At 51.9% G+C, this 19076-nt stretch overlaps 1 protein-coding gene across 4 annotated transcripts; it reads left to right on the top strand.

Annotated features, from left to right (window-relative positions):
* The first annotated feature begins 2543 nt into the window (after positions 1-2543).
* Positions 2544-16223, top strand: Trim56 (tripartite motif containing 56). 4 transcript variants are annotated; one of them, XR_015633860.1, is made up of 4 exons: positions 5337-5498; positions 6967-7095; positions 7233-11613; positions 15223-16223. XR_015633860.1 is itself a non-coding variant. In XM_087577605.1 (3 exons), the coding sequence occupies exon 3, from the start codon at positions 7234-7236 to the stop codon at positions 9436-9438; it is 2205 nt and encodes a 734-aa protein (XP_087433731.1). In that variant the 5' UTR covers positions 2544-2758; positions 6933-7095; position 7233; the 3' UTR covers positions 9439-16223.
* Positions 16224-19076: the final 2853 nt, after the last annotated feature.

Genomic DNA, 19076 nt, shown 5'->3' on the forward strand with positions numbered 1-19076 from the left:
TCAGACAGTCTTATGTAGCCAAGGCTGGCCTCAACGTCTCTGCCTAGTGGAGGCTGGCCTTGGTCTTCCCACTAAATGTGAAGAGCTGGGATCCTGAGTGCTGGGATCACAGGCTTCCGCCCACCTTCCCTGGGTTAGGCTTTCTGCGGCCTAGAACTGAGGACTCCATGTATGCTACATGAGTACTTATCAGCTGAGCCAAATCCCCAGCCTGGGAAATGCCTACAAATGAGTTAGTTAGTGGGGCTTCTAATGAGAGAGACATACAGGTACACCAGGCCCTCACCCACTGCTCTATGGCTGTCTATGAACAGCCCATTCCTCTCTGCAACAGCTAAACATGGAATGGTCACCACAAAAGGGTCTCCTGTGTGTGTGTGTGTGTGTGTGTGTGTGTGTGTGTGTGTGTGCGCATCTTCCCACGTGCATGCATGGGTGTGTGTTTTGTCTTGTCTTGTTTTTGAGACAAGGTTTAACTCTGAGCCGTGGGTAGCCTGGAACTCACTACGTAATCCTAGTTGTCCTTGAATTTATGATCTGCCTCAACCTCCGGAATGCTGGGATTATAAGATTAAACGGCGCCCCAGGCCGCTCAGGCTGGCCTTAAACTTGATATGTAGCTGTGGATAACCTTGGATTTCTGATCCTCCCGCCTCTGCCTCGCCTTTGCTGTGACTGCAGGTGCGGACCCAATGCCAAGTTTAAATGGTGCTGGGGTGGGAAGCCAGGGTTCTGTACAAACTAAAAGGCTCCCTGCGCTCTGAGCCACACCCCACAGGCCCATTGTCTTGGAAGCTTCTCAGAACCTCTTTGACTTTCCCCAAAGGAGCCTCTCACGGGGGAGTCGTTCTATCCCAAGCCAATTGGCGAAGGAGAAAAACACAACCAAGGCAGCGTTGCCATAGCAACGTTATGATTTGTTAGTTGGAAGGCTGTAAATCCCAGGGGAGGCACAGAGATAAGGACCCTTTGAGGTTCAGGAAGGAAGAGAGGTGGTTTTAACGGGGACTGGAAAGCAGGGATTCTTTAGTGAGGGTAAGGTCAGCTCTGGAAGGTGCCTAGCGCCCTCTGGTGGGCAAAGGTAGTAAAAACCGCTTTGGAGTAGACGGTTCCAGATCTATCTAGGGCAGCCCTGGAAAGAGGCCTTCGCCCAGCAGCAGGGCACGTTCGCTGTTGTACAGTGCTGATTTGTTATTTTCTTTTCATTTTTTTTTTGCTCGTGTTGGTGGATCTAGCCCCAGACCTGATTTTTTTTTTTTTTTAGTTCAGGCTAGCCTCGTTCTCCTTTTATTAATCGGACTTCCCAGTGTCAGGATTACAGGGCCGTATCACACCAGGTCTTAGCTGCACTTTCAGATGAGCATCAATGGCCAATAGGCAAAGGTGCTTGCCACCTGGCATGAAACCTAAGCCCAATCCCCTGGACCACACGGTGGCCAAGCCACACAGAGTGAACCAACTCTCACTGTCCTCTAAGGTCCACACATGCCTGCTCCCAGTACACAAAATAGAAATAATGTGTCATTTTTAACTCCTTAAATAAGCATTATGAGCCCATTTTATTCAATGCTATTTTCATTATGACTACCCCAAGAATGTAAATATCTTTTTAAATTATTATTACATTCATTTACTTATGGGAGAGGAGCGCCACCACATATGTGTGGCCATCAGAGGATAATTTGCAGGGGTTGGGTCTCTCCTTCCATCGTGTGGGTCCTGGGTATCGAACTCAGGTTGCTATTCTTGGTGGCAAGCCCCTTTACCTGCTGAGCCGACTTGCTGGCCCTGCGATGGTTCTTTGTGATGGTGGTTGCTGCTGATGCACCCAGTGGTAAGCCACGTGTAAGGGAAATAAAAGAGAACTGAGATTCAGGTGTTCCTCGTGAGAGCTACGTGAGCTCTCTAGCTGCTCTCGGTCACCTGGCAGAGAATGACAGCCTCAGGCGGAATTCCCGGCTCAGTTCGTTAATTAACACCTAAACACAGATGCAGAGGAAACCCCAGAGTCAAAGGAAAATAAACCTCGGAAGAGAAAAGCTGGTGGGGCAGCAATCTTTGCAAGCATTAAGACCTGACTTTGATTCTCGGGACCTACGTGGTGGCTTGTCGTCGTGGCTGGGGAAGTGGACAGGTGAATCCCTGAGACTCTCGGACTGGCCAGCCTAGCCTATTTGGTGACCACTGAGAGATCCTATCTCAGAACACAAGATGGATGACAGCTGAGAAAGGACGACCAGGGTTACCTCTGACCTACAGACACTCCTGTTGTCCATGAGGTAGACACAAGCACACAGGGTAAAGAGGGCTAGCCTGCCCCTCTGGCAGCAACTACTTATTAAAAGGAGAGCCCAGCCCTGACAGATGGGTACACACACCTTTAATCCCAGCCCAGAGAGGCAGGGTGATCTCTGTGAGCTCCCAGCCAGCCTGGTCTACATAGTGAAACCCTGTATAAAAAGGAAACGAAAGAGCAAACATGTTCTTTACTCTGAAACTCCCCACCCACTCACCAAGAACACGCCCTTGATCAGTTTCCTCTCAGTAAGAAAATGGCGATTTGTTTGTGCTATAGACTATTCTAGGTACTTTCCTGATTTCTTTTACTTACTTCCTTTGTACACTGTGTGTGTGTAAACACACCAGTGGGTGAGCCCCAGTGTCTTGCTCTCCCTTAGCCCAGGCTAGCCTCAAATCCACTACATAGCTGAGGATGACCTTGAACTCCTGATCTTCCAGCCTCTGCCTGGGATTGCAGGTAAGGATCACCACTCCTGGTTTGATGGTGTTTGGTGGAGGGTGGACAAGGGGAGTTATGTGGAAGTCAAACTTTAACTATCGGTCAACTTTGGTTTGGTTTATTGTTTTCAAAGTCAGAGTTTCTCTGTGTAGCCCTGGCTGTCCTGGAACTTGCTCTATAGACCAGGGTGGCCTCAAACTCACAGAGACCTGCCTGCCTCTGTCTGTGGAGTGCCAGGATTAAAGGTGTGTGCCACCACCACCTTGCCTCACTGTGTGGCAAGGTCTCTCACTGGCCTGGAATGTACCAGTGTGACCCCAGGCCCCGCCTCCCAGCACTGATGTAACACGTGCCAGTCACACGGGCGCTGAGGCTCACACTCACCCTTACTCAGCAAGCATTGGCCAACTGAGCTCTCTCCCCAGACACATTTTTTTTTAACTAAAATGAAATATCTTTATCAAGATCAGACAGGGGATGGAGAAAAACATTGTTTCTTTGAAAATACATTCCTTCTCCTTGAAGAACATTTTTATATGAGTGCTCTATCTGCATGTACACCTGCAGGCCATAAGAGGGCACCAGATCTCATCTCATTAGACGGTTGTGAGCCTCCATGTGGTTGCTGGGAATTGAACTCAGGTCCTCTGGAAGAGCAGCCAGTGCTCTTAACCGCTGAGCCATCTCTTAAGCCCTGAAGAGCACAGGGCTTGAGGCTCTCTTAAGGCTTGTTTGGTTGGTTGGCTGGTTGTTATGAGATAGGGTCTCTCTACCTATCCCTGACTCTCCTGGAACTCACTGTGTAGGCCAGGATGACCTGGCACTCACCGAGATCGGACTGAATGCTGGGATTGAAGGTCAGTGCAAACACACCCAACTTAGAAACATTTTTATAACAAGGCTTGTCTTTATGGTCCAGTAAGTTACGTTTACCACCGAGAAAAACAGTAAGTCAGGTGCGGTAACACACATGTTCTCCTGTAATCCTGTAATCCCAGCCCTTGACAGGGGAGGCAGAAGAGCCCAAGTTCAAGGTCACCTTTGGCTACATAGAAACAGTGTGGGCACACAAGTCCCATGGGCTAGGTGTGGAGGTCAGAGAACAACTATGGGAGTTCTGGGAATTGAACTCCGGGATCCTCAGGTTTGGTGGCAAGCCCCTTTATTCACTGAGCCCTATTGCCTCACAGCTATTTTAATGCTGTCATTTGAAATACCTCAAGCTGGCAACCTTCACAGCAAAGGTTTTAACTCTGCTGGAGTCCTTTGCTTTTCAGCTGGCAAGAGACTTTAACCAGGTCTGAGTGAGGGGCTCTTGCTGTCCGGTGCTAAGAAGCCCACATCCTTTTGTTTGTTTGTTTGAGACAGGGTCTCACGTATCTCAGACTGGCTGGAACTTGCTATATATTGAGGATGACCTTGAACTCCTGATCTTCCAGCCACTGCCTCCCAAGTGCTGGGGTTACACTTAGTTTATTGGGTGTTGTGGGTGGAATCCAGGGCTTTGTGCATGCCAGGCAAGCCTTCTACCAGTGTGAGCATATGGGATGAATCCGCCCCCATGTGACCTTGTCTTTCTATGCTGTCTGGCTTCTTCAGGCCTTCCCCTTAGAGTAGTAATTTTTTTCCCTAGGCCAAAAAATTCAAAAGATGTGGGTGGTGGCACGCACCTGTAACACCAACACTCAAGAGGCTGCGACAGAAGGATCTTGAATTTGAAGCTAGCCTAAGCTGCATAAGGAGACTTTGTCTAAATAAACACATAAGAAAAGGGCCAAAAACACAGTTTTTACTTAATGTATCGCTTTTACGCCTTCATGTTGCAGAAACTTGGGAGAAAAAAAAAAAAGAGAGAGGTAGACAGATTGCCAAGGGGAACCATGTTAAGTCAGGCAGCACCTGAATGGCTTCCTGTCCTCATTTTGATTGACTACCTAGTCTGTGGCACCCAACAATGTAGTCAGTTCCTCCCTTTACCATGTCCTGTCTGCCACAGTTCACAACGTCCCCTGTGATTCTTTTTGACAGACGGGATTCAGTAGCTCCCACGGGCCTTAAACTCGCTAAGTATCTGAGGCTAGCTAGCATGGAACCTCTCTGGTCTTCCTCCAGCTCCCCAGCGCAGGAATTACAGCTGTACCCCACCACCCCAGACTGAGGATTTCAGATCTCCTTCCTCCGTCCCCCACACACCTGTTGCTCTCAGAAAGTTCTCGTTCCGGGAAAACCGCAAAGCTGTGAGACCTCCTCAAACACATCTCTAGATAGAGCCTCCTGCAGGAAGACTGCGCTAACCCCTAGACGAGATGTTCTTATCTGGGGCTCACAGCTTCAACGGTTAGCAAAGGATCCTCCAGTAGCCTCGCCCACTGGCCAATCACCCACCTGTCATTCCTTGCCACACATAAACACCCTGACCCGATAAACATGCTCAGAGAACAGATTCTTGTCTTGTTTGCAACACAGTGAATACACTGACGCCCTGCCCTGTGGCCCCCAGACTTTCCTGCTGGAGGCGGGTCTGGCCTTACAGCCGGGGCCAGAGGGGAGGGAGGGTTCCAGGGTGGGGTGGGGAGGAAGGCGGGGCTTGCGCCCCAGAGTAGCTGTCCCGGGCCGGGGACGGAAGTTACACACCACCACAGTACGATTACTTTCAGTTTTGTTTCTCTTGCTGGTAGCCAACTGCCGGAGGCAGCGGCAGCGGGTTTTTGGGGCTCCCCGGGTCCCGCTGGGAGAATCCAAGATCTGCTGTGTCTGGGTAAGGGAAGCCGGAGGAGGCGGGTAGGGGTAAGAGCCAGGACCCAGAAAGACGAGGCTTGGGGGAGGGGAGAGAGGAAAGGGGAGGGAAGTGAGAAAGCCCGGGAGAGGGAAAGGAAGGGAGGGGGGAGAGGGCAGAGGGGACCTGGAAAGCTTAAGAGGACAAGCTTGGGGCCAGGCCTATCCCTCAACCTCCCACCTTGAGTCCGGAATCCTACACTCCCTGAGTGTAGGCAGCCGCACCCCCACCCCCACTCCGAGTTTTCTCTCCCTACACTGGGGGAAAAGTAAATCTCTCTCCCTCTCCCTCTCCCTCTCCCTCTCCCTCTCCCTCTCCCTCTCCCTCTCCCTCTCCCTCTCCCTCTCCCTCTCCCTCTCCCTCTCCCTCTCCCTCTCCCTCTCCCTCTCCCTCTCCCTCTCCCTCTCCCTCTCCCTCTCCCTCTCCCTCTCCCTCTCCCTCTCCCTCTCCCTCCCCCTCTCCCTCTCCCTCACCCTCCCCCCCTCACCCTCACCCTCCCTCTCCCTCTTCCTCTCTCTCTCTCTCTCCAACCCCCTCTCTCCCTTTTTAAAAGAAAAGTCTCTCTGTAGGGCAGGCTCAGCCAGAACTCACTGTTGTAGCCCCAGGCTGTCCTGAAGCTCACTTTGTAACCCAGGCTAGCCCGTGTCAGGCTCCTGAGTGCTAGGATTCCACCAACTCTCCTTATTAAGTCGCCACAGTGCTGGGGACTAGTAGTACCTTTCCTCCAAACAACTCCAGAATGCATTTGGTAGGGAATGTTAAAATCAGAGGGCTCCAGGAGTCAGTCAGGCCAGATCTTCATGACCCCAAAGTCTAGCAAAAGGAAGGAAATGAGCCCCCCCCCCCCATCCTTCATCCTGATCAGTGATTACTTTCAAAACTAGTTGGGGCAGGAAGTAGGCTCCCCTCCTTCCCAGGACACCTTCTCAGACAGATGGACAGACAAAAGACTGCGGGACGCCGTCCGACATGGAAAAGCGGGGTGCTGTCATGCACCTGACCTAGGTGTCCTTCCTGGCTGCCCCTTTGAGCCCCAGTACCCACTCATAACAGGACCCCATGACCAAGATGAACGTGGTGGACCTTGCCTGTAATGTGAGCACTCGGGAAACTGAGGCAGGGGAAGCACAAGCTTGGACCTAGACCCTAGGGGTGTGGCTGACTTGGTAGAGAACTTGCCTAGCATGCAAGAAACTCCAGGTTCCTTCCCCAGTGCTACATAAACTGGGTGTTCTGTCACACACCTGTAATCCCAGGCCTCCGGGAGCAGAGGCAGGAAGTTCAGAAAGTCGGGGTCATCCTGGGCTACTTGGCAGCTTGAAGCCAGCCTGGGCTACATGAGCTGGGAAGGGCCTGGGCTATACCTACCTTTGGCCCATCCTGGTATGTTACTAATTAGATTACTCCATCTCTGAGGCCTGGGGGCTCCCTGGTCTCATTTTCCCCATAGGCTCAGCACTTCCTACCGTGTTCGCGTGTTTATGATCCGTGAGTGAAGGAGACAGACTGGAAGAAAGAAGGCCTTCCCTTAGTACCCAGTGCCTCTCACAACGCAAGCCAGAACTTACCAGACATCCAGGCGAGTGCGGACACCAGGAAAGGGGAGGGGAGGGACCAGGGTGAAGTGTGTTTGTGGGGAGCGGGAGAGGGGAAGAAACAAGCTAGGGGCATGGCCCGGTGACCTCTGACCTCTGACCTCTGCCCCTTCCCTTACAGTATGACCTCCAAAGTCTCTTCCCCAACCCTGCTGGAGGCACTGAGCAGCGATTTCCTAGCCTGTAAAATCTGCCTGGAGCAGTTACACACGCCCAAGACTCTGCCATGTCTACATACCTACTGCCAGGACTGTCTGGCCCAACTGGACATCGGTGGCCAGGTCCGCTGCCCCGAGTGTCGGGAGACTGTGCCTGTCCCCCCGGAAGGTGTGGCCGCCTTCAAGACCAACTTCTTTGTCAATGGGCTCTTGGATCTTGTCAAGGCCAGAGCTGCCGGGGACAGCCATTCAGGGAAGCCAACCTGCGCTCTGTGCCCTCTGGTGGGGGGCAAGAGCTCGGGGGGACCCGCGACAGCCAGGTGCCTGGACTGCGCAGATGACTTATGCCAGGCCTGTGCTGACGGGCACCGCTGCTCCCGACAGACCCACAAGCACCGTGTAGTCGACCTGGTGGGTTATCGAGCCGGGTGGTACGATGAAGAAGCTCGAGAGCGCCAGGCATCCCAGTGTCCCCAGCACCCCGGGGAAACCCTCTGCTTCCTGTGTCAGCCTTGTTCTCAGTTGCTCTGCAAGGACTGCCGCCTGGGTCCCCATATTGATCACCCCTGCCTGCCCCTGGCGGAAGCAGTGCGTTCCAGGAAGCCAGGCCTTGAGGAGTTATTGGCGGGTGTGGACAGTAATCTGCTGGAGCTAGAAGCCACTCGGGTGGCAGAAAAGGAAGCACTGGCCTTGCTCCGAGAGCAGGCAGCCAGTGTGGGGACTCAGGTGGAGGAGGCGGCCGAACGAATCCTCAAATCCCTGCTGGCCCAGAAGCAGGAGGTGTTGGGACAACTCCGGGCCCTCGTGGAGGCTGCTGAGGAGGCTACGAGGGAGAGGCTGACCAAGATAGAGAGCCAGGAGCAGGTGGCCAAGGCGGCTGCTGCCTTTGCCCGTCGGGTGCTCAGCCTGGGTCTGGAGGCGGAGATCCTTTCGCTGGAGGGAGCGATCACACAGCGCCTGCGCCAGCTTCAAGACACTCCCTGGACATCTGGGCCCACCCGCTGCGTGCTGCCCCAGCTGGAGCTCCACCCTGGGCTCGAGGACAAGAACTGCCACTTGCTCCGACTCTCCTTTGAGGAGCCAAGGCAATCCCAGAAGGACGGTGGGAAGGTTGGAGCTGGCACCCAAGGTGGAGATGAAGCTCAAAGCCAAGGGGATGACAGAACCAAGACAGGGAAGCAGGGCGGAGCCCAGCCCCTGATTCCCAAGGAAGGCAAAGCCCAGAACCCCCCAGAAGATGACGAGGTCCTAATCGAAAGGGGTAACAGACCTAACAAGAAGAAAAAGTGCAAAGGCAGGGGCAAGTCTGTCTCTCGGGAGCCCAGCCCCATCCTGAGGCCAAACCTGGAAGGTTCGGGCCCCCTCCCTCGGCCTGTGTTCTCCTGGAGTTTCCCCACAAGGATGCCTGGGGACAAGCGCTCCCCACGAATCACTGGGCTCTGTCCCTACGGCCCCCAGGAGATCTTGGTGGCCGATGAGCAGAACAGGGTCTTGAAACGCTTCTCCCTCAATGGCGACTACAAGGGCACAGTGCCGGTCCCCGAGGGCTGTTCCCCGTGCAGCGTGGCTGCCCTGCAGAACGCCGTGGCTTTCTCGGCCAACGCAAAGCTCTATCTCGTCAGTCCTGAGGGGGAAGTTCAGTGGCGCAGGTCCCTGAGCCTCGCCCAGTCCAGCCACGCCGTGGCCGCGATGCCGTGTGGAGACCGGGTGGCTGTCAGTGTGGCAGGCCACGTGGAGGTATACAAGAAAGAAGGCAGCCTGGCTACCCGGTTTATCCCTGGAGGCAAGGCTAGCCGAGGCCAGAGGGCACTGGTGTTCCTGACCACCAGCCCCCAGGGCAATTTCGTAGGGTCAGATTGGCAGCAGAACAGTGTGGTTTTCTGTGATGGGCTAGGTCAGGTGATCTGGGAATACAAAGGCCCTGGGCTCCATGGCTGCCAGCCAGGTTCTGTGTCTGTGGATAAGAAGGGCTACATATTTCTGACCCTTCGAGAGGTGAATAAGGTGGTGATCCTGGATCCCAAGGGGTCACTTCTGGGTGACTTCCTAACAGCATACCACGGCCTGGAAAAGCCCCGGGTAACCACCATGGTAGATGGCAAATACTTGGTGGTGTCACTTAGTAATGGGACCATCCATGTCTTTAGGGTCAGGTTTCCTGACAGTTAAAGGGGCTTACGGCTGGGGTGGAGGGCAGGTGGGAAGGGAGGGGGGAGGGCATAATAGAATCAGAGCCACTTGTAGAATGAGGTGGCCAAGGGCATTTTCCCAACCAGAAAAACGCTTGCTCCTTTTGCTATGCGGGGATAGAAGATACTGAGTGATGCTGGCGGCGGCGTGATAGCTCTGAGCACACAGAGGTGCCGGGAGTCAGCAAACCGCTTGCTTTCCAGTGCTCCCTGCACCTGTGGCTTCTGCTGTGCTTTAGGTGTCTTCAATCTAAAGCCCGATTCTTGATTTGTATTCTTCACAACCATTCCTGGGATGCTGGCCTGGCTCCTCTGTAGAGCGCCTGCCTAGCTCCTACCACTGCTAGCTGTAGAGGGCCTGTCTAGAATCCACCAATGAGGGTGGAGATGTGGCTCAGTGGTAGAGCCCCTGCCTAGAATCCCCCAGTGAGGGGCTGGGGGCATGGCTCAGTGGTAGAGCCCCTGCCTAGAATCCCCCAGTGAGGGGCTGGGGGTGTGGCTCAGTGGTAGAGCCCCTGCCTAGAATCCCCCAGTGAGGGGCTGGGGGTGTGGCTCAGTGGTAGAGCCCCTGCCTAGAATCCCCCAGGGAGGGGCTGGGGGCGTGGCTTGGTCTTAGAAGACTTGTCTGGTCTGCAGGAAGTCCAAACAATGCCATCCAATTCCCAGGCATATCTTCCTTCCTAGAAACAAAACAAACAAAACAAAACCTTGGAGCAGGGGAACTAGAGTCCTATGGAGGTGACATAAGTCATCCGCTAAGGAAAGGAAGACCCAGTACATGTCAGTCAGGGTATGTTAGGCATACTGGAAAGAGGATGAGAACTGGCCGTTCTCACAGGGGAATATGGAGTCAGAAGAGGCTAGAGATCTCAGAACAGCAATAACTGCTGTGTTCTGCCAATCCATCAGGGAGTAGAAACTTCCTCGGTGAAGTATGGGGTGGGTTTCAAGAAGCCAGGAGTCAGGGAGTGCAGGCACAAGCAAAGGCCATAGGTGTGAGTTTAAATCCAGGTGCAGCATCACACACACACACACACACACACACACACACACACACACACACACCTCTGTTATCCCAGCACTTGGGAAGCTGAGGCAGGAGAATCATGTTTGAGCCTAGCCTGGGCTACATGCAGAGACTGTAAAAAACTGGTCTCTCTTGCAACTCTCGAGCACCAGTCTGTCCCACAGAAGCCCCATCTCTGGCCGCATGTTCAAGTGGATCAGCAAAGATGCCCACCGTTAAGATAGATCCTAACTCTTCCTGATGGTGGCTGAGGGGTGTGCAGAGAGGAGGGCTGACTCATGGAGGCCATGATTCTGTGACCACTCCTAAGTTCTTCACCAAGGACATGGACCACACCATCCTGTCCTTATTGCCCACAAACCAGACATCTCCCAAGTTCTTGGAAGGCAATGAAGCTCTCGGAAGCCATGAGGATGAGATCTGGGCGGTGCTGAATAAGGCTCGCCAGCTGCAGACACAGCAGCTAGTGGGGGAGGGGTGCTTATGGCTGCTGGTGAAGCCCATCGACACGACACCCCAAGGTGGTCAAAGGCTACATCAACTGGTTCTAACTGGACAAACAGAAGTTCTTGGAGACAGAAGAGCAGAATCTTATCAAAGATACCAGTCTTCCCTGAAAGGCCCCCTCAGGAAGCTCAGTGACCTCAGAGGTAGCAAGCTGGCCAGGGTCCCCTCACAAAGGAGATGTCCAGTGTCTGTAGGAGACAGGATAAGAAGAGTCGGTGAACAGGATACGTCAGAATATGGCAAAGGAACATCAGGTCCTTCCTGGTTACGTCCTAGGCTTGCAGGAAATGCAGGAATTCTTACAGACCTCGGATATCAGCAAGTCTCAGGCCTTGAAGTCCAACATGGGGGACATTGTGAACAATGTGCAGACATAGGGGTCTGAAGGACTCCCTGATACCCTTGCAGCCTGTGAAGGGTGGAAGTCTTGATGACAGTGTTTGGGTTTTACTTCAGTGAAGGTGTGGACAATGTTGGTCTGGCAAGGACAATACCACAAGATCTACACACACACTCCAGCCCTTCCCCTGCCATCAACTGCAAGATCCCAGGTGCCCACACCAAGGAAGATGGTGAATTCCAGCTCGCCTGATGCCGCTAGCCAGTAACCACATCATTCAGGTAAAGCTGGGGGACCAAGGGCCGCCCACTGACACCTCACCCCACCTTCTAAGCAGAGGCACAAGTTGACTCCCCCACCCTGAGCTGCTGTTCTCCTCCCACCATCTCTGCGCCTGCCCAGGTGGGCGGGGCCTGGGAGGCAGAGATTAGGGAGGTCCAGTGTCACCATGTTTCAAGGTCCATAAAAACTTAGTCATGTTTCCTTGGCTCTAGAGTAAGAAAAACATATATCTTTAAAAGCCATATGGGACAAGCAGGGAGGCAGTAGTGATGGTTGGATGCAGAGTGGTAGATTTAATATGCAAAAAGTGGGTATCTTTAATATATAATCCTAGAGGCAAAATAAAACCACTAAACAGACAGTTTAGGCAATCTGAAGTTAAATAGGATTTAACTTTTAAATAGGATGTGACATTTAAACAGGGCATGAAATCTCTATAATACTTTCTTATGCTTTCTACGTGTTTCCTAGGATCTTGTTTATGCTTTTTGTTAGCTTTCTCGGCAAAATCCCTTTTCGGAAATGTTAGCCTTTATGTGAATGATGTGAAGTGATTTCGTCTGTGATGGGAGGGGTGTGACGAGGTGCTGAAGCCAAAAGGCCAGCATGGGATTGGAGTGCCAAGCAGAATTTGGGAAGTCAGCAGTGGCGGACGGGGTGGGGGTGGGGGGACCTAAGATAGGAGGAGGCATAAAACTGTGGAGGCAGATACAGTTGGAAGCGAGCCACTGTCACCTCAGCGCTTTGAGTCTGTGGTGGCGTCTTTGGATAGAGATGGTAGAGTGTATTTAGCCAGGGGCTGTGAAAAAACGAGGCTGAAGAGAGACTTAAGATAGGGACCGTGATGACTCAGTGTGTAGGGGAATCCAGGGGTCTTTGGGACAAAGTCTAGATGGAAGTTTAGGGATAGAGAAGGGTCGTCTGTTTGTAGAAACCAGTGCAGGGAATCACCGATGTCCAGGTGGTCAACTTGGATTACATATAAATTCTAAAGGCTGGCTAGGGGGGTGCAAGCCTGGTTGTAATCCCAGGACTCAGGAGGTGGGGTAAAATTGTGAGCTCAAGGCCAGCCGAGGCTCCATAGTGAGACCCCCCCCAAATAAAAAGCAGGAGGGGCTGTGGCTCGCAATTGGCACAGTGCTTGCCTGGCATACCCAGTCCCTGGGTTTGAGTCACAGCACTGAATGAAATCAGGTATAGCACACACCTGCAGTCGCAGCAGTCGGGTAGAGGTGGGAGACTCAGAAGTTCATGGTTATCTTTGGCTACAAAGCAAATTCAAAACCAGCCTAGGCTACACGAGACCTTGGCTCTTAAAAAAAAAAAAAGCACTCTTAAAAACAAAAAAAGCAAACAAATAAACAAAAAATCCAAAATGGATAAGTAGAGATCAAAATATATACACGGAGAAGCGTAAAGAAGACTCTAGAGCCCGTGGGATTATAAACAGCAGAGAATTCTGATTTGATAAGGAAAAGCTGAAATGCTGGCATTCTGGCAAAAAGATGCCTAGCTGGACAAAGAACAAAATAGTTTATGCACCCAGGGGAGGCATCTATGAGCAACGACTTGTAAAACGAAAAAGAATTCACCAAATAAAACCGCTGGCATATGCCAAAGATAAAAATGTGTTCTGAAGAAACATGTAGATTCCTGGCACTATAAAATAATGCCTCCCAGGGAGTCATTTGGCAATATTTGCCACATTTTTTGGGGGGGTGTATGATTGTAAAACTGTTAATCTCAGCCTGCCTAGAATCCAACAGGGGCTAAGGATTAGAGGGCCAGTGAGTGGCTCAGTCTCTGGCATTGGGGTGGGGTGGGGGTGGGGATGTTATCCCCCTTTGGGGAATACATTCTGGGAAAATAATTCGGTAGCAGAAAAATATTGGCAGAGAGACCTTTATAGCTGCTTCATTAACTGGAAACCGCTCCGTGGTGGGGCAACGACTGAGTAGACTGTGGTGTGTTAGAAGAATGAACCTCCGTGGCTCACAGCTATGACAAGCATTTGGAAGAAATTGTGTGGGACGCAGTCATAAGAGAGGGAAGGGAGAGCATGGGGCTGGGGAGATAGCTCAGTGGGTAAGGATGCTTGCTATCCATTCTTCAAGGATGTGAGTTCAAGTCCCCAGTGCCCATATACAAAGCCAGGTGTGGCCCCAGGTAGCAGAACTTATAAGGGTGGGGGACAGAGTCAGACCTGTTTCCTGGCAGGCTTGCGGGTTCAGCGACAGACCCTGTGACAGCAAAGGACTCTCGGTGTCCTCTAGACCTTGTGCCAGCGCGCACACACAGGGAAGGAGAGAGCTCGATTGATTGGATTCTGACTGTGTCATGTCAGCGACCAGTGGGACTGTGTCTGAATAACTGCCAGGCAGACAATGGACTCCTCATCTGTAAATAGTCAGTGATTTATTTCCGAGGTTATGTCTTTTTTTTCTTTGAGTTATTTGGGCTGATACTCACATCTGTGTACTTCTACTTCAGTTAGTATTATATGCTTGAATACTTCATGAAAAACATACTTCTATAAATAATACTTAAGAATAACTAACTAGCCGGCCAGATGCGGTTAGTGCACACTGGTCACTCTAGCACATAGGGTGAGGCAGGAGGATTGCTATTTTGAGACCCGGTGGTCTCCACAGGTGAAGGGATGGCTATGAAGTTCCCAGCATTCATTAAGTCTTGAGTCTCCTGACCAATCCAGACCAAGTAGTGGGAATACAGAACCTGGTGGGGTCAGAGCAGTTGTATAAAGGGCCAGACAGCGTGTGTGTTGTTGCTCTAGATCTGCACAGGTAGCTGCTCATTAAACATCTGTGAAGTGACTTAATGTGTAGAGAGAGCAAACAGCGCTCTGACACCAAAGGTTTCTTAACCTCAGTATGCCACAACCTTAAGCCATCCAAACTGCAGTAATCGTGGCTGGCGGGAAGTTTCCAGCAGGGGGCACTGTTGTGCCTCCTAAGATAGACTTCAAAAGCAGAGAGAAGATTGGGATGTCCCGCTTCTTTTAGGAAAGGGAGGAGTAAGGGACAAGACTGTAGGGGCTCCTGGGCAGGCGTTTTTTTGTGTAGCGGCAGAGACACAGAGGTGCAGGGGAACCCAGATGGTGTGTGTGTGTCGGGGAGGGGGGGGTGTGATTCAGTGAGAGAGCTTCAGAAATGAAGCCAGACCTCGTAGTGCAGGCTGCTGCCCCAGCATGTTGGGAGACTGAGGCAGAACAGTAGTAGATTCAAGACCTCCCTTCACAACTTAGCGAGATCATATTTTAAAAGAAATAGGGGTTGGGGATTTAGCTCAGTGGTAGAGCGCTTGCCTAGCAAGCGCAAGGCCCTGGGTTCGGTCCCCAGCTCCGAAAAAAAGAAAAAGAAAAAAAAAAAAAGAAATAAAAGAGGGTTGGGCATAGAGGGCTTGCCTAGAATCTCCCAGTGAGGGGCTGCCCAACCTGCCACCGGAAAGAGGGAGGAGTTTTCTGGTTCTGAGAGAGAATTCCACAAATGCTTCAGAGACAGAACCAAAGGCTTCTCCGGGGACCTTGGAAGATGAAGGGAGATGCTGAACTCAGTTTGTTTACACTCAGTATTTGTATTACTTTCCAGAAGTTACACAAACAAGCCACTCAGCAAAGCATACAAGTGACCACAGAAGTACGAGGGACCAATGGTCCTGTGGCTAAGAGCCAGGGCCATTCTCAACGCCAGCTGGGAATTAGCTGCTCTGATCGAGGACCAATTACCCTTGACATTTCAGGAAAGTTTGATTTTTATTTTCAATATGGCAAGAGTGGCCCTGTTTATCTTTGGATAGTTTAGAGAAAATAGGATTTGGGGGAAGTGGGGCAAGATCGTGCTCTTTCAGGATTGAATCTATTACTCCATAGTATCATTTCCTTAATCCCTGTGGGTACGGATGGCCAAGGGAAGTTTTTAAAAATGTGTCTAAGGAAATGGGTGGTGATGGAGATCTGAGCTAGACAGAGTTTGAGTGACGGGCGCCAGGGTCCAGAGGCCTGGCCATCTCTATTTGGCAGGAAGTTGAAGGTGGAAACAGTCCTCTAAGGGGGGATTGCAGAGGAGAGAGGCAATCTGTGAAGTAGGGAGAGAGCTGCCTTACCCTAGCTGGTAGTGAAGCTGCCAGAGAGAGCACCGGAAGTGGGTGTGCTGGAAGGTACCAGAGTTGGCCCACCAAGTGACTTGTGGACTTAGCATATCAAAATGACCCATGAGGGCAGGGGGGGGGGGATGTTAGATCTTCAGGGACTTCCAGACACCTGGCATTGGTGGAGCAGTGACATCAAACATTCCTCCCTCTCCTCAAGATACCTCAAGGTGAGGTATCTCAGTGACCAAGTAGAAGACAGTGGGCATACACAGGGAAGAAGGTCAGAAGAAGGCGGAAACCATGGGAAGACAGCACAAGGTGTCTCCAGAGGAAATTGTAGCTGGTTATCTTAGGGACCAGGAGAGAATGGGTTGAGGAGAGATCCTGAGGGTCAGCCCCGCCCACTTCCCCCGTTGCCATGGGACCAAGTGCCTATGCTGTGAAGCCTTATCGTTACATATTTGTACCTCCTGTTTCTAATAAAGTTCTCTGGAACCATTCCTGTATCAATTACTTTTGTGTACCTAGCCTTCCTTGCCTTCTGTGGCAGTGAGAAAAGACACCATGACCAAAAGCAGTTCGGGAAAGAAAGGATTTATTTCAGCTTATAGCTTACTGGCCTGCTCCCCCTAGCTTGCTCAGTTTGGTCATTCATTCATTCATTCATTCATTTATTTATTTATTTATTTTACTTTTTAGAATGCATGTCAATATTTGTCCTACATGTATGTCTGTGCAGCACATGTGTGCAGTGCCCTCAGAGGCCAGAAGTCAGATCCCCATGGTTGTGAGCCCCTGTGTGAGCTGGGAATTGAAACCAGCACCTCTGGAAGAGCAGCCTGAGCCATTTCTCCAGGCCCCTGGATTGCTCTTTTATGAATGCCACGCAGGCCCATCCGCGTATCACCCTTAATAGGCTGGGCCCTGCTACATCAACTGTCAATCAAGAAGATGTCTCACGGGCTTCCCTTCTGGCCAATCTAATGGAGGCTATTCCTCACTGACATTCCTCTTCCTAGATGACTCGAGTTTGTGTCAAGTTGACAAAGAAGCTGGCCAGGACAGTGGCTGTGACTGAAAGTACCTCACAGGGGCTGGGGAAACGGCTCAGAGAATAAAGCATTTGCCAAATGAAGCAGGAGGGACTGAATTCAGCTCCCCAGCACCCACAAACCACCCGGCTTGCTGATGTGCCCATGGCCCCCAGTCCTGGGGAGGCAGAGGGCAGATAGATCCCTGGGGTTCATTGGTTAGCTAGCCTAGCTGAATCGATGAGCTTCGAGTTAAATGAGGGACCCTCAGATGTGTAGTGACAAGTGCACTTGTCACCAAGCCAGATGACCTGAGTTTGATCCCTGGAATCCACCTGGGTACAAACATAAGATGACTCCTGCAAGCGGTCCTGCGGCTTTCAGACGCCAAGCATGGCATGTGTATGCTCCTGCCCCAAGTATAAACCCAAAACAACACAAAGTGTGTGTGTGTGTGTGTGTGTGTGTGTGTGTGTGTGTGTGAAAGAGGGGGGGATTTATGAGGACACCCAACATTGACTTCTGGCTCACATGTGTATATGTACCCCACACAGACATAGTCACACAGACCAGCACACACAGTAACCCTGCAGAAACAAGGTTGGAGAACTGCATCTCAGCTCACAGTTCCAGAGGGTCTCAGTTCGCCATGGCAACAGGAATGTGTGACAAAGACTCTGTAGTGCAGACTGGGGCCAGGGGTAGGTGTGACTTTCCAAAGCTCACCCTTGGTGACATAGCCCCACCTCCTCAAGACTCTGCCCCTCAGCCCAGCCTTCAGAAGACAACTGTAAGCCAGGAACATGAGCTTGGAGGTGGTGAGAGTTAAAAGCATGTACTGCTCTTGCAGAGGCCCTGTGACGAGTTTCCAGCATCTCATGAACCTCCCTTAACTCGAGTGCCAGAGGATCTGACTCCCTCTTTTGGCTTCTGCAGGTACTGCATGCAAGTGTCCATGCCCAAACACAAACCCACATATACACCTGGCTGAAAAGAAATAGAATCTCAAAACATGAGCCTGTGGGAGACATTTCAGACTCAAACCGAGGCAGATGAGCTCTCCGGCCTGGAGAATTCAACACCTGGACCTAGGAAGCAGAAAAAGATTGCCATGGCTGCCTGGTGGTCACTCCCAGGATGGCCACAGCTGCCTTGGAGACATTGTAGTAGGCAGAGTAACCCACACAGTGACTGCCTGAGATCCAGCCCCTCTCAGCCCTGCTGCTTCTGCAGGACAACTGGAGCCTTCCATAGTAATATGCTACTTCTGATCTGAGCCTTCCCGAAAGCCAGGCACTGGGCAGCAGGAAAAGATGTGTGCTGCCAAGCCTGAAACCCATGGGTGGAGGGAAAGAAGTGTCTCTCATGGGTTGTCCTCTGACCTCCACATGTAGGCAGTGGTGTACACACATAGACACACACACACACACACACACACACACACACACACACGCACGCACAGACACACAACCAATAATGTTATTGTTTATTTGTTTTTAAGAGAGACACGATAGCATTCCCTTACAATCCTAGCTCTAAAGATATGGCTCGTTCTGGAGTTCTCTGGCTAGTCAGCCTCTCCTACTTGTGAGTCCTAGGCCAATGAGAGACCCCGTCCCAAAAATACACGAAGTAAACAGTGCCCGAGGCCCAACAGCCATGGCTGCCCTCTGGTTTCTGCTACCTCACGCCGGCTGACACGTGCACAGAAACGCCCACACACAAAACAGGAAGATAGATGGAACAAAGGGGGTTGGAGGCCTTGAAGAAGGCCGTCACGGGGATATGGGACGATAACTCTGAGACGCTTTCCACTCTGGGCTCCCGCCCCCCCCTTCCCTCCACTGCCTTGTTCTTCCAGCCAGGACCCCCAACAAAGAGAAAGAATGACAGCCTAGGAGGGAATGCTGTGAATGGCCTGGCTCAGGGACAGCCTCGCTGCTGCAGTGACAGCCTACAGAAGAATTCTGCAATTCATTCTCCGATGACTAAGCCCAGACCTGGGCGCTTGGGCGAACCCGGGGGAACGTGACTCAGGAGCAAGCTGAGGGGCCTGGCGGCGACAGGAGACTGCCTCAGTCCATGTGAGCCAAGATTACAGAGAGGACAACCAGTTCCCAGCTCCAAACCCCAAGGCGGAAAGCCTGCCTCTGTGGTCAGACCCACGAGGGGCTCGTGCTCCAAGGCCATGTGGCTGTGAGCCTCCTCCCTCCAAACCCGCTTCTCTTGCTCTGCACTGGGGAAACCATGGCCACACAAGTGTCGGGGACCACCCCGGCGCCCACAGCTCTGGGTGAAAAGCCTGGGTGCAGGGAGAGTGT

The sequence above is a fragment of the Rattus norvegicus genome, chromosome 12 (assembly GCF_021556685.1).
Source record: "Rattus norvegicus strain SHRSP/BbbUtx chromosome 12, alternate assembly SHRSP_T2T, whole genome shotgun sequence".
NCBI lineage: Eukaryota > Metazoa > Chordata > Mammalia > Rodentia > Muridae > Rattus > Rattus norvegicus.

Excerpts from the sequence above, each read along its gene's own strand:
- Trim56 (XM_087577605.1), top strand. The coding sequence starts at position 7,234 with ATGACCTCCAAAGTCTCTTCCCCAACCCTGCTGGAGGCACTGAGCAGC.